Genomic DNA, 27,085 nt, shown 5'->3' with positions numbered 1-27,085 from the left:
TTTTAACTTTCAAAAAGGGTTCTACTTCAAAGCCCTTCTGACAGGAAAGTATTGAGGTGTAGAGTTTAGTGTAGAGTACATCGAACATGAATAATACTTGAGGCTAATGATCTGGCTAGCTAGCATGAGCGTGTAGCCATTAAGAGCTGCTGTTAAATCTTTTATATCCATGATCAATGTAAAGGTGCAGTAACCATGGAAATGAGACAATACATTCATTAATAGCTTAGATTCAAATTTATGGAGCGAATGTTTCACAAAGAACTATTGTCAAGGACTACTTGATGGTTACACACAATGATAGCTAATAATTAGACAGCAAATAGCCTTGTACACCAAACTTTGTGTCTTTTATACAAATAAATGGCACAGTGACCAGGAAAATGAGACAAATGCGTCAGAAATACCAACATTTTCCTCAAATCTGTTTGCAATCTATGATTTTTTTAAGATTTTGAAATCTCTTTTACGTTTTTTTTTTCCTTCAAGTAAAGCTAACAATACAACTAGCTAGCGCTTAGCCCTTGGTTTTCAGTCTTTAAAATAAACAAGTGGTCCAGTGTCAGTGAAAATGTCAGAAATATCAACATTTCCCTCAAATGTGCTGGTAAGCTGCTACATTTTAGGATTTTAAAGTGCATATCACGGGTAAATTCAGGAGCAAGATCAATGTAATTCTCCTATTTTATATTAAACTTTGGTCAAATACAGGTAGTCGTCGACTTACGACTGCGTTTGGTTACGACTGACCGGTCGTAAACCGATCTGGTCGTAAGTCGGCCTGTGTTAAATGAACGCAAGTATATTGTGATGTGTAATGATATTGTAATCATCTTAAAGTCTTATTTTATCAACATTTTCTTATTTCATTACCTCGGCTCATTATTTGGTTTAAATCAAACACTGCATACGACACTGCGTACAGTACAATTCGTTTAATATGTGCAAAACAAAAAATACGAAATACAGGTGTGAAAAATAGAAAACATTTTAGCTTGAAACGTACCAAAATACAAATGTAAAACATAGCAAAATACAAAACTTAGTGACCGCTGGCATCACTGGTGCTTGGCTGTGGGTCGTCTACATCATCATCAGCTGTTGCAGCGCTCGGGCTGGCGGGAGGATTTGCTCGTTTCATAAACCAGGAGCTGGGGCGGAAACTGTCGTACGCGGAGAGAGGCTGGATGCTAGGCAGGGCCAGGAGCTGGGGCGGAAACTGTCGTACGCTCAGCTAGCTCAGCTGGGAAACACTTGCCAGTCATAACCAGACGGTCGTAAAATCGATCGGTCGTAAGTTGCATAGGTCGTAAGTCGATGACTACCTGTATCTGTAACATTTTGCATTCTCTGCAATTTTTTTACCTTGCGCAATACCAGAAAAATTCAGTTGAAATCGAGCCATTTGAGGCGAATTGGTCCGCCTCTGAAAAAACTTGGCATTTCGGATTTCCCGGCAAACATTGATTTTCGTGACGTCGCGTGCGGGACACCTCCTTCTGAATCCTACGTCAGTGCTGGTTTGTTTATGAGAAAACGGCCTGGTGGTTTTCTGCAAATTTCTTCAACGTTATCGCGTAATTATTAAAATGGTTAACAGATGTATCGTAGGAGGGTGTAGCAACACCAATCTTGATGGGATTAGTACTCATCGTTTTCCAAAAGACCGGACAATGAGAGAGAAATGGGAGCGCTTGGTCTACACAGGCTGTGCACTGAAACCATGCAAAGCTCTCGCAGCCTGCTGGCGCTTCCGCAGGTGACGTCACGAATCTGGCTCCAGACTCCGTTGGGATTTTTCCAGACGTGTTTTGTTATTTTATTTTCTTCTGCTGTAGACAGACGGCCTTGTGCAAAATTACCCTTCTGGATGAGTGTGTAAAGGGACGTACTTTCATGTAAAAAAACACGAAATTGGTCCAGAATATGCACTTTAAGCTCCAAAAAATTTTTTACAACGTTTTTCAAGTGAAATTAGCAAATGACTGACGCTAACAATATAGCTAGCTAGCACATAGCCAAGGGTTATAAAGCTTAGTTTCAAGTGGAACAGTGATCATGAAAAAGGGACAAACGGGACAGAAATAGCAACATTTCCTTCAAATGTGTTAATAAATTACTAAAAATAATACCCGAGTGTACACTGTGACAGAAGATAGCATCAGCTCGTTAGCTTTTCTTCTGTCTTTTACAGAAATGCTCAGCTGTAGTTTATGATTTGTAAAAAGTGTGGGAACAACAACAGGGTTGTTGTTTTTTTTTTAAATAACTAACCACACAGACTTGATGAAGATGATTTATTAAAAGCACACTATCCAGCATGGATTTAACACTTAAGCGCTTTCCTTTCTATTAGTTCACTGAGGTCCATTAGATTAAACCATCTAAAGAGTGAATTCAGTTTATTCAGCACCGGGGATTTTGCTGTGTACGAACGATACTGGATTAACACCTCAAACCTCTTAAACCTGCTTATGTTCAATGAAAGCTGTCACGGTGAGATACACGAGGGTAAGGAGAAGTATAATCGGCCCGAGAGACCCATTCGGAGGTTTACGCTTCACTCTGAGGTCTCGCCTTCGAATTGTGGTTAAACATCTGCACCTGCTCTGAGCTCGTGTTCAGGCTTGGTGGTTATTGTGTCTAGTGATATTTGAGGCACTTATATTATTATTATTATTATTATATAGGATCTTCCTGGGCGGCACGGTGGTGTAGTGGTTAGTGCTGTCGCCTCACAGCAAGAAGGTCCTGGGTTCGAGCCCTGTGGCCGGCGAGGGCCTTTCTGTGCGGAGTTTGCATGTTCTCCCCGTGTCCGCGTGGGTTTCCTCCGGGTGCTCCGGTTTCCCCCACAGTCCAAAGACATGCAGGTTAGGTTAACTGGTGACTCTAAATTGAGCGTAGGTGTGAATGTGAGTGTGAATGGTTGTCTGTGTCTATGTGTCAGCCCTGTGATGACCTGGCGACTTGTCCAGGGTGTACCCCGCCTTTCGCCCGTAGTCAGCTGGGATAGGCTCCAGCTCGCCTGCGACCCTGTAGAAGGATAAAGCGGCTACAGATAATGAGATGAGATGAGGATCTTCCTCTGGTATTGCCGAGTGCTGATCAGGTATATGAAATGACAAATTACAAATACTCTACTGTAACTTAAGAGTTGTGCATTATTAGGGTACACTGTGATAGCAGACTTGTATACTAATAGGTATTATTATACATACAGGACACTTTTTCGATGGAATAAAAACATGTGTTCTATTCCCTTCAAGCAGGTTCCATTCATTTGGTTTGATAGCATGCAATATTGTTAGCATATCGCTTATCCTACGTGTATTACATCACTCTGCCCAATGGAGAACGAGCATTGAATATGGTTTACGATATTGCATGGTTGTCAAGACAGCATGACGTCACATGTTGGAGCTGATGCGACTATTCAATGAGAGAGTTTTCTGCTGTGCGTGCATGGAACCATTTCAGTGTTCGCCAGGAAAGAGAAAGACGCATTGAATAGCCGAAAGGCTACCAAAACTTCATTAGATATTCTTCACGCATATTTACAAGAGAAAAACATGCCAACGGACATCAAAAAACTGGAAAAGATCCACGTAAGAGATGTAAAACTTCTGCTCTCGTGAGCAGCTGCGACAATTTGTAAACAAACATGGCCGCCAGGTTTGCTTTGTTAAATATGGAACATTTTGAGAGAATCTTGAAAGACAAAGACGCGTTGAACACCTGAAAGGAATGTGTATGTATAATTATAATAATAATAATAATAATAATATTGTCTGGATTTTTTGTGTTTTTTTTCATCTTCGACTCGTTCAATATCATGCTAGCTGAATGGAATATACTGTATCTCATATACCACTCAACACCAGCCAATATTATTTAAATGTTTTTTTTTCTTACCTGAGTGCATATTTCAGTGCTGTAACTCCGCTTTCTTCCCTTCCAACTGTGCTCGCTGCTTTCCTGTCCTGAGTTTATGAGTATGTTCGTTGTTTTGGTCTTCTTTACACTTCGGACAGTTTATTCTCCCAAGTCAAACAATAACAAATCATACCGAGTGCCGACAGTAGAACTGCTGTTAACCGCGAATAATCATGGAGGTTCTGGGTGGAGAAGTGGAGGAAGATTTAAACAGCATTAACGCGACAACATCAGAATCTCCAAGGCTGAACCTGTAAGAGCTTTTCACAATTCAACCTCGAATTTGAAGAAAGTTTCAGTTTCATGCTAATTACTCTAAGTAAGCCAGTTTTATAAGGGGTTTAGTGCTCACAATTAAAATACTCATGACTCTGAGTATTTTTAAACAAGCTACTCTTTTACTAATCGTGAGCTGGCTGAGTGGTTTGCATATCCACCTGCTGACCGGGAGATCATGAGTTCTGCTTGTGGTCAGGTCATACCAAAGACCATCATAAAAATACCATCTGGTTAGGCACCGCAATGCAGATGCGAGTAAGGAGTCAAAGTCTCACAGGTACCAGAAGACCCGCCCCCCACTGTAACCCAAGCTATGTAACAGGTGAGAGGCCTATGGAGCACTTGCATGTGACGTCACAGCCGATCCAGATTGTGACAGACGCCATCTTGTCGGTCAAACGCCATATTTCCGCCTTCTACTTCTACTTCTAGTTTTACTTCTACCTTTTCTTCTGGAAAACCCTACGATATACAATTCTACTACAACGGCTGCGGCTACAAGCTCTCCCTACCTGTGCACGTTTTTTATGTTTTTTGTGTGTATTTTTGCGTGTTGTTCGTCTGTACCGGACTTCAATATCCACTACAACCGTATGGACTTACTGGACATGGGTTTCCAGCAGAAAATGACGGTTTATAGCGATTTCCATCGCATGCACAACATTCCGGACGAGATAGCGAGACCAGCGGGGTCTCCGTGGATTGTTATCGGAAGCAAAGCGAAGGAGGCGGCGTCGGGAGCGGAAGCAAAAGCGAGGCTGTAGAGCCGGCCTGTTGACTAAGCTCAGAAAACAGCCACTCAAACCTCCACTGCTAAGCCTCTATCTCTCCAACGCCAGATCCATGGTAAGCAAGACGGATGATTTGGAATTACAGCTGGAATTACCTTATTCTATTCTATAATCGGCTGGTCACTGCTATACTCCATACTTAAGTGACTTACCCGTCCAATGAGGATTCTTGTTTACAAGATGCCACATCTGAGTCGCTGACAAATCCTGAATTTCTGTAAAGATAACTGTCCAGAGATTTATAAGCACGCAGTGCTTCACCACTGAACAGCGAGGGAAAGTTAATGAGGTAATTATACACGTCCGGGTATTCCGCTGGCAGTTCAAAATCCGGTCGTGAAAACTCCGTCCGGTAAGCCATAAGGGTCACTAATCTGTAGAACGTTTATTTTAGACATATATCTAGTTATCTGTTCATTAGAAAAATGAGCCGTGTAGTCCGTCGGTTGAAATTGATCCATTCTGTACACGAGTGCAGCAGTATTCAGCGGTGTTTTTTACCGACAAGATGGCGGCTGTGTACTTTCCGGTCACGTGACTGCAAGATCTCTATAGAAACAGAGATCAGCTCCACCCGATGTGCCTGAAGGACCTTGTTAGTACTGGGACAAGAGACTGTCCGGGAAGACCAGGTCCTGACATGGGACGGACTTTGACTCTTTTACCTCAGTAGTTTTTAAAGCGAGACGGCCTTTCGATTTCATAAAATCGGTGAAATTTAGTTCCGTCTGAAATGTGGTGATTGTGATATATGTTTATTTCTGTAATATCTCACAAAATATCAGGCCATTCTGTGGCTGGGAAGTTATTTAATTTGAGGGGATTAAAGCAAATAATGTGCATGAAATCGCTCGCTTGGCGCAGTCAAGCAGACAGAGGAAGTCCGTGTGCGCATGCGCAGGTTTACCTTCTTCTTCTTCTTCTTTTGGGTTTTACAGCAGCTGGCATCCACAGTGTTGCGTTACTGCCATCTACAGGTTTCCCTTTGAGCGTGCACTGACAGTTCCATCATTCTGTCGCTAAACGAACAGCTGATCACACCGAGGTGCTCGCTGAGCGCCAATATTTATTAGTTTGGTCCTGTGTTTCCTTTCCTTTGTATAAAACATAACTTTTTTTCCTCGTTTTCTTTCCGTTACTGTAGTCGCTCTTTCACATTTCATTTGCACACACACATCCTCCATTTTTCTCTCCTGTTTCAAATTTGTATCCCACAATGCCTTGCGTGAACGGGGAAAGCCCACCACGGGATGCATGATGTAGTATCATGGTGAAGCAGGAAAAAATGGCGGAGAATTTAGGGCCACATGGCGATAAATTCATTAATTGTTCTGTTTAAAAAAAACCTAATAAAATTGGAAGTCTGTGATTCGAATTCAGTAGCTTTCGGTCACTAAACAAAAATAATTGTGTGTCGGGGGAAAATTCTTTTTATGACCTACACTTGAAAAATCTGAAAGGCAGTACAGCTTTAAGATGGGTGTTTTTACTCTTCTCACAGTACATTTTAAGGAACAATATTTTTACTTGATAATGATTTTTCATTCCTGTTTCCAATCCTGATGCTGATCAGCTTTAATGGCTCTGCTGGTGTTTCTCCGTACTTTTGTCACCTATTGTATGTTCACCGGAACAGTGAGGGTATAATGGCTATTCCAGTTCAAAGTTTTCCCTTCAAGCCACGTGAGGTTAGCGGGGAGTCTCCCGACATGCATTCCTGATGAAGCACTCACTGAGATTCAAAGTTTAAATAACAAAAATGTAATTTATTAAACTTCAGACTCCGGTTGACTTTCCAGAAATAAAGAACAAAGGATAGGAAATAAAGCTGTACTAAACAATGGATGCAAAATGAGAATGAGGTTGAAAAACTATCGCCTCTCCTCCATCTACTGTAACCTCCAGCAAACAATTCCAATGAGTCTACTGAGGACTGCACAGTCACGCCCAAGTGACACGTCAAGGAGGAGTGGCTACACACATGCAGGTAGGCATCAGCAGGTAAAGGGCAATTCCAGCGTTATGGACGTGACACTTGAACTCAAAATGGCAACAAATGACCCAGTGCATGTTTTATTGTCTCCCAGTATTTAAACAGGTGTTGCATATTTTAAGGCTGTACCATACTGGAGAAGTGATAGAACAAGAACAATTCCCATAGTACATCTAGGGCATGCCAGAAAACGCCAATAAAAGATGCGTTATGGATGTGACAGAAAAAGTATCACTTTTCTTGGGTGACTGTACATTTTTATCAAACTCTGTGAAATCGTAAACCTAATGTCGAAATGGAGATATCCATTTGATAGAGGGGTCCAAGGTGAATATTAAAAAATCTTTGTTTAAAATATTTTGTATTTCATGCAGAGTTTCGGAAGGAAAAGTCAGCGTTATGGATGTGACGAAATTCCGTTATGGATGTGACGCGTCTGAAATAGACATGGCATATGTTTAGAAAATCAGCAATTTAACCACCATAACCCTTTGAAAAACTCTCTAAATATCAGCTAAAACTATCAAAGTTCTTAAATAATATTTAGGATGGCTATTGTTTTGCTGTTTTGTGGATTTTAGCATACATTTCTGTGGCTTGTGGCAATAATATAGAATTGTACATGATCAAAGTTGATTTTAGCTTGGGTTTTACATTATAAGAAAGAAAGACTGACAGTGACATATTAGGTTGGTTACAAACTGGTTCAACTTATTCATATCTGTAAAATACAGGCCTAGGTGATATCTCTGGGAGTGGTTTTGATGCATTACATGTTGCTTTATTTTTGCATGGTGAGGTTGACATTTACATGGAATTGCCCTAAAGTAAGGTGCAATATCAGTCCAAGTATACATTGGATCATATTAATACACAAATTAAAGGCATAAATTCTTATTAAAATTGTATAAATTCAAAGTATAACAGTTCAAGTAAATGTTCTTGCAGGTTCTTATAAACTAAATTCAAAATACCCAAATCTGGCTGCAAAAGGGGGACCTTGGACTTTCCCTCCATTGGATGGTTCCATCCATTTTACACACATGTTCATAAATCTTTTTATTCAGACAGTTAAAAAAAAAAAGCATTTTCAAACTTTTCTCTCTCCGCACCTGTCTGTGAATCTGCGATAGACTTGATTTGATTGGGCTGCACAATTGGGCAAACCATGTAATAGACGAATCAGTTAGTGAATCAAAATGAATCGTTTAACCGAAATTCAATCAGTAGACAGATTTTTTAATTTTTCATCTTAATAATTCATCGTAACAACTGTCGTAGAATAATAAGCGTTTGGACAGATGAAAGTCCACCATCATGAATTGGGGCGGGGCTACAAATACTTCTAATCACAGCTTCGAATTATTAATAAGGCAAAGATTTTTGAGCCGTGATTCAATCATTAAACTTTTTTTTTTTTTTTCTTGAACGAATCACTTGTCTCAACAGACCACTTGTAGTTGCATGAAATCCCAATAATCTTGTTTATGGATGTGTTTACAGTTAAAAGAAACAATAATTTTGTATTGATTGATACTTTCAGATGAATAACTACATCTAAAACCAAGAGTTTAGTGCCGTACAGAATGTAGGTCTGATTGCGTTACATATTAATTATACAGTAGTTATAATTAATCTAATGAAATTGACGTTATTATCTTTGATGGTGGGGTTTCACCTTGAATAAAAGTCCCACAGTGCAAAAACAGCCTTGTGTGTCTCTCTGAGTCTACAGGAAGTGCATAATAAAGTGTGGACAAATACAGGAAACAGGACATGTTGTTGTGTCATGGTGCCTCTCTCGCTCTCTCTCTCTCTCACACACACACACACACACACACACACATCACCGTCATGTACACTACTTTAGCAGCAGTGATCGTGTTTTAAACAACATCACAGATGGCTATTTACAGATCCTCTCTCCATGAATCCATTCTCTTTGTCTCACTTCCTGTTTCTTAAACTTGCTTTCCTCTGTTCTCACACTGAACTTTTCCCTAGTTGTTCTTATTCATTCCCTCGCTCGGTGAATCCGAGTAACAGTCCTGATCCAGGTTTTGCGATCACGTTCTTTAATATTTAATCCCGGATTTGCATTAGGAAAATCGAGTGGTCTCAGTCTGAGAAGATGAGATGCACCATGGTGCCATTAGCCTGAAAAAACTCTACGTCAACATCTAAATATACACTACCGTTCAAAAGTTTGGGGTCACTTTGAAATGTGCTTATTTTTGAAAGAAAAGCACTGTTCTTTTCAACGAAGATCACTTTAAACTAATCAGAAATCCACTCTATACATTGCTAATGTGGTAAATGACTATTCTAGCTGCAAATGTCTGGTTTTTGGTGCAATATCTCCATAGGTGTATAGAGGCCCATTTCCAGCAACTCTCACTCCAGTGTTCTAATGGTACAATGTGTTTGCTCATTGCCTCAGAAGGCTAATGGATGATTAGAAAACCCTGGTACACTGTAAAAAATAGAATTACGCTTTGTTCAAGTAATTCCATATTCACAATTGAATGGACAAGAAAATATGAATAATTATTAACGACCAGAAAACTCCACATCAAACTGATAGGGCGCACCTCAGTGATGTGTAAATATACAATAGTGAATAATCTGAATTGAAAATACATAATTGCCACAGGTGTTTATTCAGCGCATGCTCTTAATGACCAAGACATGGGGTTTCCTCTCCCAAACGCAAGGGCTGGGCAATGCGGTTCTCTCTCCGGTTGAAGTTCATGTTGACATGTTGAACCTTATGGCATTTAGGTTGTGCAGGCCCATGTTCTGAACCAGCCAATGTGTATTTAGGCTGTGCAGGGTCATGTTCTAAGTCAATCTGCATCTTAAAGTGCCATTCCACCATTGGATGTATTCTTTGACATAAAATACAATATACTTTATGACAACATGACTAGACAGAGAAATCTTTTAGCTTCAAAATGATATATCGAACATAATTTTTGGACAACGACAAGTATATTAATTTTGCGACCAAAGTCACCTACCCTTTTAATTTCCGCGCGGTAGTGAAACGTGATGTCATCGGCAGGTTCCCCTTCTTGTGTACCACGTGTCGGTCTATTTTTAGACCAGGAGACCCCCAAAGTGAGAGAGTCATTTCTCCTCGTATATGGGGGCCAAAAAAATTGCGAAAAATTTTGAGTTAATCTTTCAGTTAGCTAGATTTATTGGTATTAGCTAGTTTTATTGGTATTATTTTTATCGCGTTCTATCCGCCATTGCTGATAATATGTGCCACGTCACACGTCACGTGGTACACAAGAAGGGGAACCTGCCGATGACATCACGCGCGGAAATTAAAAGGGTAGGTGACTTTGGTCGCAAAATTAATATACTTGTCGTTGTCAAAAAATTATGTTTGATATATCATTTTGAAGCTAAAAGATTTCTCTATCTAGTGATACCATTTATATATGTTGTCAAAATATATTGTATTTTATGCCAAAGAATACATCCAGGGGCGGCATGGTGGTGTAGTGGTTAGCGCTGTCGCCTCACAGCAAGAAGGTCCGGGTTCGAGCCCCGTGGCTGGCGAGGGCCTTTCTGTGTGGAGTTTGCACGTTCTCCCCGTGTCCGCGTGGGTTTCCTCCGGGTGCTCCGGTTTCCCCCACAGTCCAAAGACATGCAGGTTAGGTTAACTGGTGACTCTAAATTGAGCGTAGGTGTGAATGTGAGTGTGAATGGTTGTCTGTGTCTATGTGTCAGCCCTGTGATGACCTGGCGACTTGTCCAGGGTGTACCCCGCCTTTCGCCCATAGTCAGCTGGGATAGGCTCCAGCTCGCCTGCGACCCTGTAGAACAGGATAAAGCAGCTAGAGATAATGAGATGAGATGAGAATACATCCAATGGTGGAATGGCACTTTAACAGTTAGAAGGGCCATGTCCCCCCCTTAAACATGAATGCTTTGACATGGATGTAGCTTGTGTTTCAGAGCAGCTAGATTAGAATGACAAGACGCCCCAATTACAAGTGCACTTATTATTGCACTGTACCGTAGCTTGGCCTGTGAAACCAAGTTCAAGTACTGAAGGGCCATGTTTTGATTAAAGAAATGAAACCCCATGTAGCCTATTCATGCTTAAAAAGACGGAAAATAGATTGAACTCGGGGGGCATGCGCTGTAATTATACAAATACTTGATTTTGTTCAAAAGTGCTTATTGAAATAAAGTTTTTAAAAAAGTGTGAAGTTTATTGTACATTACTGAAGTTTTGTAATTGTGTAGAACAATGAAAAAAGGCATGTATAGTTTACTGATAAATTGTGATAACCTCAATTGCCTTTTTGTACTACTGTGAATGCCACTGTTCAGCAAAAAGAGAAATCTATGTTGGCAGAATGAGGAATTGAAAATTGACTTAATTAAGAATTCTTAATAAAGATAACAGTGTTATCATAGTTTGGATTATCATGGGCACATCATTGGCAAAACATAAAATTCTTAATGCAGACGGTTGCCTTGAAATTTCAAGTATTCTCAACTATTCTTTTTTTACAGTGTACAATCATGTTAGCACAGCTGAAAACAGTTGAGCTCTTTAGAGAAGCTATAAAACTGACCTTCCTTTGAGCAGATTGAGTTTCTGGAGAATCACATTTGTGGGGTCGATTAAATGCTCAAAATGGCCAGAAAAATGTCTTGACTATATTTTCTATTCATTTTACAGCTTATGGTGGGAAATAAAAGTGTGACTTTTCATGGAAAACGCAAAATTGTCTGGGTGACCCCAAACTTTTGAATGGTAGTGTATATCATCATGTAAGTAAATCTTACACGACAAGAGCTCTTTAATATCCTTAAAAAGGAAATAAACAGTTGTCAGTGTTGTAGTCGAGTCACTAAACCTCGAGTCTGAGTCCAGTCTCGAGTCCCCAGTGTTCAAGTCCGAGTCATTAAAAAAATTTTGAGTCAAGACCACTATTGATCCGAGTCGAGTCCGAGAACAAGACTCCAACCGCACCATGTGACGGTGTCTGTTTCAGCGCCATTAACATTAGTTTGTTCCTGAACATGGCGTATGAACAGGTGAATGCGCTTCTCTTTATCAGGGAGTGTGAAGTATTCTGTCGGAGACGGATGGAAGTGAAGAAGGTGTGTTTATTTATACAAGTGAAGACGGTAAACAATCCAGAACGGCAGGAAAAATCGTAAAACGGTGAAACAGGCGATAGGTCGAGCGAGACACAAACAGGCTATCGTAGACTCGGCAGGATTAAAGACAAGAAACAGGAAATCAGGAACCCAAACAAGGAAATAAGGCTTGATAATGTGTCAGCAACGCAACTCAATACTTCGCAAAGTAAGTATGTTTTCACAGTTTTTATATCAGCGCGCTGATTGCGCCTTAATCCTGTGCAGGTGCGAGTCATTTACGGTGCGTGCACGAGAGTCCACTTGGTGCGTGCGCTGTCCGGAGCGCCCCCGAGAGTCTATCTGACACACACGCCAAGGCGCGCAGGTGTGACACTCTTACACGAAATCTTATGCCAAATTATTACCGCATATTACAAAAAATAAAGAAAAAATCAGAGTCCTCGTCTCCAATTTACGAGTCCGAATGCAGTTAATGCACGAGTCCAAGTCCAAGTCTGAGTCATCAGTGCTCAAGTCCAAGTCGAGTCACGAGTCCTTAAAATTAGGGCCCGAGTCGGACTCGAGTACTACAAGCCTGAGCGAAGAAAACCAAACTTGTGTCAAAGATTTTAAGTTAATACAACCTTAATGTAAGTTTATAATATTAGTAGATAGTTTTATTATTTATTTATTTATGCTTTGAAACAATTAGGCTATGACAATATTATGCTGGATACCTCGCTAAGTAGTGTTATTTCTGTCGAGATGTGTGGTTGTATTAAAAAATATATATAATAATTAACATTAATTTTGGCATGTTTACAAAACTAGAGCACAATTTGAGGCATCTTGCTGGTTCAGAAAAATAAACTCATCCATTTGTTTTGAATTAAAGCTGTTATGACTGTGATTTGATGAAAATTATTATCAGTAACCTTAAATCTTAAATAATAACAAGATCAAGGATAAAATTAAATATTCGATACTTTATACTAAATAATATAGTTAAATCACAGGGCTGGCTCACTGTTCACGTGTGATTTTTTTTTTCATGTTTCTGAGCAATTAAAAAGCAACAAATACTATTTTTAAAACCTTGGAGTTAAATTAACTCAGCCTTTTTACCAGCTTGAACAAAAACATGAGTACTGTATGTACAACCCCGGTTCCAAAAAAGTTGGGACAAAGTACAAATTGTAAATAAAAACGGAATGCAATGATGTGGAAGTTTCAAAATTCCATATTTTATTCAGAATAGAACATAGATGACATATCAAATGTTTAAACTGAGAAAATGTATCATTTAAAGAGAAAAATTAGGTGATTTTAAATTTCATGACAACAACACATCTCAAAAAAGTTGGGACAAGGCCATGTTTACCACTGTGAGACATCCCCTTTTCTCTTTACAACAGTCTGTAAACGTCTGGGGACTGAGGAGACAAGTTGCTCAAGTTTAGGGATAGGAATGTTAACCCATTCTTGTCTAATGTAGGATTCTAGTTGCTCAACTGTCTTAGGTCTTTTTTGTCGTATCTTCCGTTTTATGATGCGCCAAATGTTTTCTATGGGTGAAAGATCTGGACTGCAGGCTGGCCAGTTCAGTACCCGGACCCTTCTTCTACGCAGCCATGATGCTGTAATTGATGCAGTGTGTGGTTTGGCATTGTCATGTTGGAAAATGCAAGGTCTTCCCTGAAAGAGACGTCGTCTGGATGGGAGCATATGTTGCTCTAGAACCTGGATATACCTTTCAGCATTGATGGTGTCTTTCCAGATGTGTAAGCTGCCCATGCCACACGCACTAATGCAACCCCATACCATCAGAGATGCAGGCTTCTGAACTGAGCGCTGATAACAACTCGGGTCGTCCTTCTCCTCTTTAGTCCGAATGACACGGCGTCCCTGATTTCCATAAAGAACTTCAAATTTTGATTCGTCTGACCACAGAACAGTTTTCCACTTTGCCACAGTCCATTTTAAATGAGCCTTGGCCCAGAGAAGACGTCTGCGCTTCTGGATCATGTTTAGATACGGCTTCTTCTTCGAACTATAGAGTTTTAGCTGGCAACGGCGGATGGCACGGTGAATTGTGTTCACAGATAATGTTCTCTGGAAATATTCCTGAGCCCATTTTGTGATTTCCAATACAGAAGCATGCCTGTATGTGATGCAGTGCCGTCTAAGGGCCCGAAGATCACGGGCACCCAGTATGGTTTTCCGGCCTTGACCCTTACGCACAGAGATTCTTCCAGATTCTCTGAATCTTTTGATGATATTATGCACTGTAGATGATGATATGTTCAAACTCTTTGCAATTTTACACTGTCGAACTCCTTTCTGATATTGCTCCACTATTTGTCGGTGCAGAATTAGGGGGATTGGTGATCCTCTTCCCATCTTTACTTCTGAGAGCCGCTGCCACTCCAAGATGCTCTTTTTATACCCAGTCATGTTAATGACCTATTGCCAATTGACCTAATGAGTTGCAATTTGGTCCTCCAGCTGTTCCTTTTTTGTACCTTTAACTTTTCCAGCCTCTTATTGCCCCTGTCCCAACTTTTTTGAGATGTGTTGCTGTCATGAAATTTCAAATGAGCCAATATTTGGCATGAAATTTCAAAATGTCTCACTTTCGACATTTGATATGTTGTCTATGTTCTATTGTGAATACAATATCAGTTTTTGAGATTTGTAAATTATTGCATTCCGTTTTTATTTACAATTTGTACTTTGTCCCAACTTTTTTGGAATCGGGGTTGTATACAGTATGTATCCCTCCATCCCTTGAACCCAGATGTGTCTGGGATAATGAACCCTGAAGGACGTTTCCAAAGGCCGTCAGTTTGTCATAAAGTTCCTGCAATGCACTTCCCTCTGACATCATTTCAGTTTTACCAGAATTGCACATGCTCATGGTGACACACTGCAAGCCGATCTGGGTCATCATCAGCCTGTTTTTAGCCAAACCGAGGCTCTAGACGTACATAAAAACGACCTGAGGTTTACTTCTAACTTGCACGTTCGCCCTGGCGGTTTTATTAAAGGCTGAGCCATGGTGCAGGATCCAGTTTCAGCATGTTGACTGTTCAAGTCCCTCTGTCATCTGAGTACACTGCTTACAAAAGAGCCACTGTATTACACACCAGACCCTATTGCTTTAGACCCATGAGGCAGGCACCGAGTCATGTGACCCGACAGAAGGGAAACAGCCGTGGCGATCTCTCTGCGCTGAGTTAGTGTGACTTCTTTTTTTAGGCTGCAGACTCAAAGTGTGAGATGAGCTTTGAGCACAGAGACATAACAAATCAGACACTCTACGTACATTGCAAACTGGAACTGGGAAATGCTCTTTTTGTGATGTGTAGTTAAATTTAAAGCAACTTCAGACTGTTTAACTTTCATTTCATTACCTAGTTAGTCATCTAAAAGCTTATTATTCACTAATTACCATGAATTATTCATACACTGTAAAAAAAAAATAGTTGAGAATACTTGAAATTTCAAGGCAACCGTCTGCATTAAGAATTTTATGTTTTGCCAACGATGTGCCCATGATAATCCAAACTATGATAAAACTGTTATCTTTATTAAGAATTCTTAATTAAGTCAATTTTCAATTCCTCATTCTGCAACACAGATTTCTCTTTTTGCTGAACAGTGGCATTCACAGTAGTGCAAAAAGGCAATTGAGGTTATCGCAATTTTTTTTTTTTTAGATTTTTTTGGGGCTTTTTTCACCTCTATTTGGATAGGACAGCGTAGAGACAGGAAATGAGCGGGGGAGAGAGAGACGGATCGGGAAATTACCTTGGGTCGGAACCGAACCCAGGTCTCCGGATTTATGGTATGGCGCCTTATCCACCTGAGCCACGATGCCCCCGAGGTTATCATAATTTATCATTAAACTATACATGCCTTTTTTCATTGTTCTACACAATTACAAAACTTCAATATTGAAATAAAGTTTTTAAAACCCACATCGTGGGTATGGCGTCGTGGCTCAGGTGGATAAGGCGCCATACCATAAATCCGGAGACCCGGGTTCGATTCTGACCCGAGGTCATTTCCCGATCCCTCCCCGTCCCTCTCTCCTGCTCATTTCCTGTCTCTACACTGTCCTATCCAAATAAAGGTGAAAAAAGCCCCCCAAAAAAGTCTGATAACCTCAATTGCCTTTTTGTACTACTGTGAATGCCACTGTTCAGCAAAAAGAGAAATCTTTGTTGGCAGAATGAGGAATTGAAAATTGACTTAATTAAGAATTCTTAATAAAGATAACAGTTTTATCATAGTTTGGATTATCATGGGCACATCGTTGGCAAAACATAAAATTCTTAATGCAGACTGTTGCCTTGAAATTTCAAGTATTCTCAACTATTCTTTTTTTACAGTGTACAGCAACTATAGTCATACAGTACAAATACACTTGAAGAGTTTGGTTCCAAAACGCTGTATATCCAATTCCATTGCTTCGAGAAAAATCACTTTTTCTGATTACGGGAAGTGATAAAAGGAAAACCACTGTATCCTGTTTTAAAATGTATTGACTAACTCTTTAACTCTTTCACGTTACCAATTATATAAGACTTGTATGCGATCTCCAATATGAACGGAAAACGACCCAAAAGTGTCCCGCATGCGCAAATTGACACGTAATAAGCACATCTACGTAATACATAAACAAAAAAAAAGCGCACTCTTCAAGTTTAATTTCTTTTTTTGTTTGTTTGTTTGTTTAATTATCTGGTTAGTGTTAAAGTGTGAGGTCTCGTGTGTGTTTTTGTTTCTGAACTGAAATGAAAACGTGTAGCCTGGTAACGAGGGTTGACTCCTAAATGTCTCTCTAATTTCTTTATAAGTGCACGACATGTTACTAGGAAGTAATGGATTTTTAAACTCTATATAGTGTACTCGAGCTTCAGTAGGCAGTCATTTGGGATGCGGCCGCTGTATTACCAAACCCTTAATTCAGGCTTAATAATTTGCACATATTTATTTCGTCATATTAATAAACTTTTTCTACATTTTTATAAATATTTATTTAGATTGTTTATAGCCAGCTGAATTCTGCAACTTCTCTCAGCGCTGGCTCAAGGTGCAGAAACACCAGTGCAGTTTGCGATGGAGATGAGGCGAGACCTGGCGATGTGGTTTTTGTGGCGGTGGCGGAACTCGCACAATAATCTGATTAATGTGGGCAGCAGACTAATGAGACCGAAGGTGTCAAATTACTGGAAATTTCCAGAACAATTTTATAATCTTGTAATACAGGATGGTTTAAGTTATAAATCAGTTATAGAAACTGTTTTATTTAATCAGGCTAACAGATCAACATCCAGGTCCCTACCAAATCCACCATTAGCTTGATCAATTCTATAAAAGTCTATTTAAATTCTGAAAACTGTACAAATGTTGTTGTATTCCATCAAAGAGGCGGGATTAGCCAACGCAGAATAGTGACGTTTGTCTCTTGTTGATGACGTGTAGGTCGCATGAATGCGACCTGTCCGGTCAGACTGCAGTCGCATGTGAAAATATTGGATATGCATCGGAATTAGGACCACATATCCAAGCGGCCTGGGTCGCATGTGAAAAAATCGGATCTGTGTCGTTCAGATTGTCAATAACAAATCGGATACAGGTCGCATATGGGCAAAAAAATCGGATATGGGTCGTTTCAGGGTGCAGTCTGAACGTAGTCTAGTTCCCAGAATGAAGAGTGTTTAAAGTGAATTTAATGCCTCTAAACCACACTTTTTTCCTTGTACAAAGCAACAATCATTATGTTGATTGATCATATGTTCTCGAACCATAGCTGATCCAAAAGGCCATAAACTGATGGAAAATCAATAAGATCGGCTGATTTTCACAGAATCTGCCGAGACTTAACCAGAAGATCCAGAAGAGGTGTGTGACATCACACGTGCAACAATCCAGGTATCGATTTCATTCCCGTGCGTAGGAGCGGTTAGACCAGTCTCGATATGGGATCACGTTTTGGAGAGAATTCTGATAGTGATTGGGATTCTTATATGTCGGATGAAGGGGTGGAGGATTATCAAGGATATTCCGGAGTAAATGGTTATCTTTTCAAGCCCCCAAGACAAGAAACAGATGCCAGTTCACTCAGTCTACCACAGTCTTCCTCTGTAGTGTGCGCAAGATAGATAGATAGATAGATAGATAGATAGATAGATAGATAGATAGATAGATAGATGTGCAGAACGTGGTGGTTACCTTTCATCATGTTTTCCTGAACAAAACTAAAAACAAATCGAGTCTTGCAATATTGCAATCTGAGAGCATTTAACACCTTTCAGTTCATAATTAATGATGATGATTACAGCGCTGGGGCGGCACGATAGTGTACTTGTTAGCGCTGTCGCCTCACAGCAAGAAGATCCGGGTTCGAGCCCCGTGGCCGGCGAGGGCCTTTCTGTGTGGAGTTTGCATGTTCTCCCCGTGTCCGCGTGGGTTTCCTCCGGGTGCTCCGGTTTCCCCCACAGTCCAAAGACATGCAGGTTAGGTTAACTGGTGACTCTAAATTGACCGTAGGTGTGAATGTGAGTGTGAATGGTTGTCTGTGTCTATGTGTCAGCCCTGTGATGACCTGGTGACTTGTCCAGGGTGTACCCCACCTTTCACCCGTAGTCAGCTGGGATAGGCTCCAGCTTGCCTGCGACCCTGTAGAACAGGATAAAGCGGCTACAGATAATGCATGGATGGATGGATGATTGTGCTCACGCATTTTTCTTCCTGTTAAAGTGCATCAGATATGATAAGATCGGCTGTCACGAGCGTGTAAATGTTGCTCATAATCCTGCGTCTGGTGCACTGTGTGTGTGTGATAATAAGGGAATTGATGAACTGTCCAAATGTCAGATCAAATGTCATTTATTAAATCAGTGGGTTTCGTTTTTGCTCCAATAATTCCCATGTGGTCGGTGGTGATGAATACTTGATGAATCAGATTTTTTATATTATTAGTAGGCGACACGAAATCTGCCCGCTTCGTTTACACAAACTTCACCCATTGTCACTTTAGATTAGTGTCATTTTGCGGAAATTTGTGAACTGATGTTCTGCTATATATAGATTTGAACATCCAAACACAACGCAGCACTTTCACATCGTCATTTATGTAAGATTCCAATAACAATTTCCAATTTTAGTGAATAAACAAGCACGGAGTCAGGTGAACCGAAATGACCCAGATAACCGGGGTTCCACGCGTGACGTCATGCGAGATTAGCCCTGAGGCAAGGCTACCTTCTTCCGGGATCCAGAAGCCGCGATTTATCGATAGCTTTGTGCTTGATAATAAAATAACAAATAATTAATATTATTCCCCCCCGCTTTATTAATTCATTTTGGTCGTTACTAATGATATATATTCATTTTAAAGCATTACAATAAGGCATTACATACACTTTAAGGGGTTAAATATATAATGTAAATATGTACACTCTTACAAATAGGATTTTTTGCATGGCTAATTCTTCCACACAGAACCTTTTCGACTTGAACTTTTTAAAAGATCAAAAACAAACAGCTCTTTGCACCACAAAATGGTTCTACAATCCTAAAATCAAACTGGCTCCCAAAAATTCATGACAGACATGACAGAATGTGTGTGTACAGTCCGCTATTGTAACATTTATCACTTCAAAACTCACAGTGTTTCTCAATATAGCGGAAACCTGTGGAAATTTGGTTCGCGCGCAATGCTAATGTGTACAGTATATACAGTAGGTGTAATTACAGCCATGAGGAACATTTTCTTAGTAATTAACCAACATATCTGAGGTAAATGTTGACGTTTATGACAAGTTTGTATAGTTTTCATCATGACTAAGTCTTTATTTTTGTTATAAAAGACTTAAATAGAAGTCCCAATGGCTATGTCTCAGCTAGCTAACATCTTTTTATGCTCAGTGTTTATACTTTTCAGTTGCCTAGCAACAGAGAACACACAGTAAGTGTTTTTCCATTTCTATTTGATCACACCAATAGTCTTTTATGGTCATATAATGGCCCTTTAACTAAGGTTGTCTGTAAAACTATTGTTGGATCGTTAAAGTTTAAAGTGGAAAGCTTTCTTACGGTAAATATATCACCTTGTGGTAAATATATCGCCTAATCCCACGTTTTAAAAAGCTTAATTTCAGAAATGTAAAAAAAAAAAATTAGCATTTGCATGCATTTGCATATTAGGACATGATTATATTTTATGATGCAATAACACTTGCCTTCTCGTTTCTTCATACTTATCTCATGAAAAAATAGCGCCCTGCCTCTTTTTCTCAAAAAAATGCAAAATTACAAATTTCCTTAAAAAAAAAAATCTAATTAGAGTATTAAAACTGTATTCTACAATGTTTAAATTGACTTTGAATTTTATAACATTAATATCCAAAAAAAAGTACAAACAATACACTACCGTTCAAAAGTTTGGGGTCACCCAGACAATTTTGTGTTTTCCATGAAAAGTCACACTTTTATTTACCACCATAAGTTGTAAAATGAATAGAAAATATAGTCAAGACATTTTTCTGGCCATTTTGAGCATTTAATCGACCCCACAAATGTGATGCTCCAGAAACTCAGGCCCTGTCCACACGGCAACGGATTCAGGTGAATCTGATAAAATTGTTTATCGTTTCGGCCTGGCATCCACACGGCACCGGCGTTTTGGGTGCCCCAAAACGAAATCTTTTGAGAACGGGTTCCAGAGTGGAAAGATCTGGCAATGGCGCCATTGCGAAGTCGTCTGGATGAGGAGAACGGATTTGTTTACGATGACGTCACAACCACATGTGCTTCACGCCGGGTAGAAGTGTAACGAACTCGATGCGAGTTGTCAACAAATCCTATAACTTGGTTCATGAAACGCGCTTACAAAATATTTTCACTGTGAATATTTATTGTGTAATGGTGCAAAGTGAGAGAGAGAGAGTGAGAGAATAGCCCTTAGGGCAGAGTCAATCCCGCCAGCAAAAATAGGGGAAAAAAAAGGAGCAATCTCACCTCTTCAGATGTTGGTTTAAGTCCTACAATACATTCCTCAAAAAGGGCGTAGAAGAACAAATTAATCCATCAACGTGTAGCATTCAATTTATTCCGGACCATTAAAGACGCCGCCTTCCGCGTAGAATCATATGTCATCCTCGCCGCCATATTGGATGGGGCAAAGCAGAGAATAAAGATGCCTCATTCATGTGCTGCGTTTAACTGTACCAACGGGTTTGCCGTCCAAACGAGATCACATGGGATTACCTTTCACAGGTGAGACTGGAAAAATACTTTTCATTGTATTTGGTCATTATAACGTAATTTTACGAACAGATTTTTCTGACTGTGGCTAATATGAAGTCTCGCGCATAATAGTTTATGCGCATGCGTCCTTACTTCTTCTATTATTCTGGTGTCTCCGATGGGAACGTCTTACAGCGCACCTAGAGATGTGGCATGTGTATTGCATCGTTTTCAGCAAGCGTTGCGTTGCCATATGGACCTGATATTTTACTGATCCCATGTGGACGCGATATTTTTTTTTAAAATCTCGTTGCCGTTGTCGTGTGGATGTAGCCTCAATCTGCTTAAAGGAAGGTCAGTTTTATAGCTTCTCTAAAGAGCTCAACTGTTTTCAGCTGTGCTAACATGATTGTACAAGGGTTTTCTAATCATCCATTAGCCTTCTGAGGCAATGAGCAAACACATTGTACCATTAGAACACTGGAGTGAGAGTTGCTGGAAATGGGCCTCTATACACCTATGGCGATATTGCACCAAAAACCAGACATTTGCAGCTAGAATAGTCATTTACCACATTAGCAATGTATAGAGTGGATTTCTGATTAGTTTAAAGTGATCTTCATTGAAAAGAACAGTGCTTTTCTTTCAAAAATAAGCACATTTCAAAGTGACCCCAAACTTTTGAACGGTAGTGTATTTTAAAATTATTTCCAGGTGTGGCTTTTTTTTTTATTTTGAAAATAAAAATTAAACCGCATAGAAAAAAGGATCTACTGGGGTTGTACCTACAAACATAACAAAGAATATTTTAAAGTTATGGATTAATCTTTGTTCTAAATGTGTTCTTCAGTAATCGTGGTGAAAATCTAAGAATACAAATGATAATATGATGAATCTTATCACCACGTATTAGCTTAGACCATGAAATAGCTTGTCTTTTTGGGTCATCACATCCTTCCACAGCGAGCCTGAGACTCCAGCAGCTGGGTTATGAGCAGAAGGACTTAGCTCGCTTGCTTGAGGCTGATAAGAGCCGTACAGCCATGTTGTTTGAGACGGGGGGGAAGAGGGGGCAACAAACAACATATGGGGAGAAAAGCTCAGTTTGAGCAGCCATATGCTCACAATCTGAACTTCCTGTCATGTTCTTCACGCATGGAAGCTAACACGGGCTGGACTGCGTTGGATACGGCTCTCGATATTTCTTGGAAAGTGGCCTGCATTACTGTGTTCCTTTTGAAAGTGCAGGGGGTCCCTGAGGCCTTCTGAAACCCAGCAACTGCAGCAGAGATTCTGTTGCAACAAATTAAAGGTGCCGTTTGTAATTGTGAAAAGTGTTTCTAGGCCTGTAATAACTGTGTAATTTCAAAAATTACTTAAAATGGGGTGATACTGTGAGATTTAGCTGTGCTATAGCCCTGATACTGTGTTGTTTTTGAGAAGTTTAATCTCTAATTTTAAGCTGGATCAGGTTGTAAACCTTCGCTCAGTTGTGTGCGTGAGTAAGTGACTAAAGCCTGAACAAATTCGTGAACAGACAGAAACAAACTTATAGTGCAATAAACACATGAAAAAAAACCCTAGCAAGCAGGTAACAGCAACGGCGGTAAAACTGGGCGGGAAAAGTTAATCTGTATTTCACAAAAACCTGATTACTTTTGTGTGTGTTGTTACATGCACTTTTTCACGTGAGCTTCCTTTCGACAAGTCACAAGTTGGGTTGTGTGTGATCTTCACGCATTCGTGCTTTTCCAGTTGTTATAAAAGTCTTAACGTTTTTTCAACAATCTGTGAAAAATTTACAAAGACAACAGTGTAGCATAACCTTGGCGTTAGAAATCACAATATTGCCATACACGTAATCAGGCTGGGCTGCACGGTGGTGTAGTGGTTAGCGCTGTCGCCTCACAGCAAGAAGGTCCGGGTTCGAGTCCCCGTTCGAGTCCCCCACAGTCCAAAGACATGCAGGTTAGGTTAACTGGTGACTCTAAATTGAGCGTAGGTGTGAATGTGAGTGTGAATGGTTGTCTGTGTCTATGTGTCAGCCCTGTGATGGCCTGGCGACTTGTCCAGGGTGTACCCCGCCTTTCGCCCGTAGTCAGCTGGGATAGGCTCCAGCTTGCCTGCGACCCTGCAGAACAGGATAAAGCGGCTAGAGATGATGACATGAGAACATAATCAGGCTAGTTCTTGTTTTAATTTTAGGTATTTGTTTTGCATTGTTCTGACCCTGAAATTAGCTCCGCCCCCAGTCTGTGCACAATCACTCAGTTCTGCTGATGTTCTATGATACAGAAACTAATAGATGGGGTGTGATCGGTTTCTAAATGTTTTGAATTCGCTTTGAAAGCAGCACAAGAGGGACACTAAAAGTTACAAACTGACGCTTTAATTGAGAATTCATATGAAATGTTTTAATTTAACAGAGAACCAGTATCTGTCACTGTTACAAATGCTCAGCTTTATTACTTGTAATGATGATGATGATGATGATGATAAGAAGGAACAGCTTGGATGATGGACAGCCCTTACAAACATTTCAGTCTCACCTGAGAGGAGGTGCATTCTCTGGCATCCGTCTCCTTCGCCCACTGACCAGGAGGACCGCCGGCGTCCGGCGGGAGGGGACGGTAGCCGATTAGAGGGACATCTTTTGACCCCACCTCTGGCAGCTCCACCCCGGCTGTCCTCATATGCCGGTGGAGCATGGTGCTAAGGGCTGTGTCACAGAAACACACATGTTGGTTGGGAGAACTAGGAGAGCCTAGACCATGCGTGATAAGCCAACAGGGCCCGAGGGATCATTTGTTTACACGATTTACATTTCCCTACCGCGGGGAGCGAGCTCACAATTTGAATTCCGATCCCTCCTTGCCTTTGCCAGTTTCCTTCTCTGGTATTTTGATTACGGTGCTGATAGGGGTCATTTGGGAAGATAAGAACGATACAGAGACTGAGCTCTCACTTTGGCCAAATGACAAAATTGTAAGATCCAGGCTTTATAACCATAGTTCTCGTTTGCTTGCATATTTATATATTTATATGACTCACACAGAGTGAGTCAGTGAATACTGAAATACTACACAGTGACCTGTAAGTCCTGAAAGCACATTTTGCACACATCTGTTATTCGCGTGTTTGCAGTTTTGCAAAAGACAAAAATATTCATGCATGACTTGGCAGAAGTCTGTATTCCTCTGTTACTGTAGGTCACACCCCAAATGAATCTAATGTCCTCTTTGCAAGCTCACAGAGGTTCCTGCTGACATCATTCACACGGGAAGTTCATATAAACTGTAAACTGTTAGGCTTTATGGCACACCAGTGGCTTTATAGAAGGAAGGAGAAAACTAAATCCAGACAGGGACACGTCCTGCATTATAATGTCCTCAAAATACATCAAAGCATGAATAAATACCTGCAAATCAGAGTCAAGAGTCAAGAGTCAAGTCAGCCTGCTCACTCTGACAGTCTGATGCCTGTAATCTAACCAAGAAAGCAGAAATGCCAATAAAATAGAATAGAATAAATAGAAAGAAATACCTGCTAGTGTCGGAGCACTGCGTCCATCCGGTGTCTGAGTCAGTAGTGACTCTGAAGTCAGTGACTCTGAGCCTCCATTATCTCTCTCCCACCTCCTGATCGCCTGTCACTGTGTTATCGTCTGACTGCAGCACAGAAGGGAAGGTCGTGTTGAACAGGACACACACACACACACACACACACACACACACACGCCCTCAGGCTGCTACTATGGTGACGGCGCACTTCCGGTCTTGCTGCACGCCTGGCAACCGGCCGGCGAATGAGCAGCCGGGCCGCGCGCGCGCCTTCACTCAACTTTCAGAGCGAATCGATACTTTGCAGCGAATCGAAACATTTGAATCGATTCCCAGAACGATTCATTTCCAGCATCGGGTTTAATTTTGTGTTACAGTTCGATATATTGACCGTATCATGAACTAGTCTACAAATATCGCGGTTTGACGATATTACTGCTGGCTACTAATCAATAATTTAAAAACATACAAGCCAACACAGAGCCCTAAAGTCCCAAAAAGGTGATTTAAAAAAAAAAAAAAATCCTGTTTGCACAATTTGCTATCTTGTGGGAACAAGAAAGGTACTAAGATAAGATAAGATAGCCTTTTATTTTTTTCGCGGTCCAGTTTCCATCAAATCCTGCGCTCTGATTGGCTGGCGAGCGGGTCCGTATCCTACGGACCCCGGTTACGGACCTCTGGCGACTCGCTCGTTCACAACAACAACAAACATAGTAGCATTTTTTGTCAACATTTATCTCTTTTTTTATAAGATTTATTTATAAGATTATCAAAAATCTTATACATTTTTGCCAGCATTTCTCAGGAGAATAGCATTAATTTTACAGCATGGATAGCGATGACGACAGTGTTCACAGCGAAAGCGAGTTTTACTACCCTGAGGAAGAAGAAATAAAAGAAAACATTTCAGGAGAAAGCTAAAAACCTGTAACTGTTGCTAACACTGAGCAAAAACATGGCTGAATCCTGAAAGACTCCTATTTATATAAATAGGGGACTACATAGGCGACAAAATGTAGTTTTTTTCCTGCCATGGAAGTGCACTTGTATACCGAGGAGGAAGCCATTTGCATTGCAGTCGTGAATGAGGATTCAAAATGGCGGCTCGGCTCGGCCTTGAATACTGACCTCAGCCCAGAGGGCCTCACTCAGTACTTTCAAGACCTCGGTCACGGTATTTCACCATACAGACCTCCCAGCTGATAAATAACATATATTTATTATCTCACAAGGGGAAATTTACCTTGTTACAGCAGCAAAAAAAAATAAAGAGAAAAAGATAAGGCAGTGAAGGAGTAGTGCAAAAGTACTAAGTATACAAAAAAGTATATATATAAAAGAAATGATCTGAACAGTAAAAAAGAAGTGATCTGGACAGTTTTGTTGATTATTGTGAGGAGTGACTGGTGCTGTGCTTGGTGAGGTGCCGGTTGTACAGTCTCACAGCAGTAGGGAGGAAGGAGCTGCTGTATCTCTCCTTAACACACCACAGACGGAGGAGCCGGTCACTGAAGGAGCTGCCCAGTGCTGCTACTGTCTCCTGCAGTGGATGGGATATTATCTTTACAAGGAACTTTAAGCACTCTGTAAATCAAGGGAAAAGTTGCGTACAAATTCCTTGTAAAGTCTCTTTGCACTTCCTTGTACTTGTAATAGACAAGGAAGAGAGAGCGGCTGTGAGGGAAAGTGACATGCTGAGCAAAAACAAAAATGTAACTAGAGTTGCCAGGCCAAACAAACCTCACCCGGTCGCACTTATGATGAATATGAAGGAAGATATTGCGAAAAAAAAATAGGTACCCTATGGGTCCATGTGGCTACTGCTTATAAATAAAATAGTTTTCTGATCGCATGTCCATACAGTAAATATAGCATATATATTTACTCTATGAGGCAGTGGCCAGAAAAATGAAACGTAATCCAAAAATGAACAATTTAAAAATCACAGAAGTAAAATTATACCAGTGGCACGGTGGTGTAGTGGTTCGCACTGTCACCTCACAGCAAGAAGTTCCGGGTTCGAGCCCCGTGGCCGGCGAGGACCTTTCTGTGCGGAGTTTGCATGTTCTCCCCGTGTCCGCGTGGGTTTCCTCCGGGTGCTCCGGTTTCCCCCACAGTCCAAAGACATGCAGGTTAGGTTAACTGGTGACTCTAAA

The 27,085-nt window shown here is 40.6% G+C and overlaps 1 protein-coding gene across 4 annotated transcripts in view; it reads right to left on the bottom strand.

Moving 5' to 3' along the window:
* rgl2 (ral guanine nucleotide dissociation stimulator-like 2) overlaps positions 1–25,118 on the bottom strand; it is a 92,944-nt gene extending 67,826 nt beyond the window's left edge. For 3 of the 4 annotated variants that reach the window (XM_060900422.1, XM_060900424.1, XM_060900425.1), the window contains exons 1-2: positions 24,910–25,117; positions 23,916–24,085 (exon numbers count right to left, since the gene is read on the bottom strand). In XM_060900422.1, the coding sequence (XP_060756405.1) occupies positions 23,916–24,074 (159 nt within the window). In that variant the 5' untranslated portion in view covers positions 24,075–24,085; positions 24,910–25,117. Of the gene's footprint in view, positions 1–23,915; positions 24,086–24,909 lie in introns of all 4 variants that reach the window. The other variant, XM_060900423.1, reaches the window with a different exon arrangement.
* Between the last annotated feature and the right edge of the window lie 1,967 nt (positions 25,119–27,085).

The sequence above is a fragment of the Neoarius graeffei genome, chromosome 19 (assembly GCF_027579695.1).
Source record: "Neoarius graeffei isolate fNeoGra1 chromosome 19, fNeoGra1.pri, whole genome shotgun sequence".
Classification (NCBI taxonomy): domain Eukaryota; kingdom Metazoa; phylum Chordata; class Actinopteri; order Siluriformes; family Ariidae; genus Neoarius; species Neoarius graeffei.
This window is presented reverse-complemented; position numbering and strand designations above follow the sequence as displayed.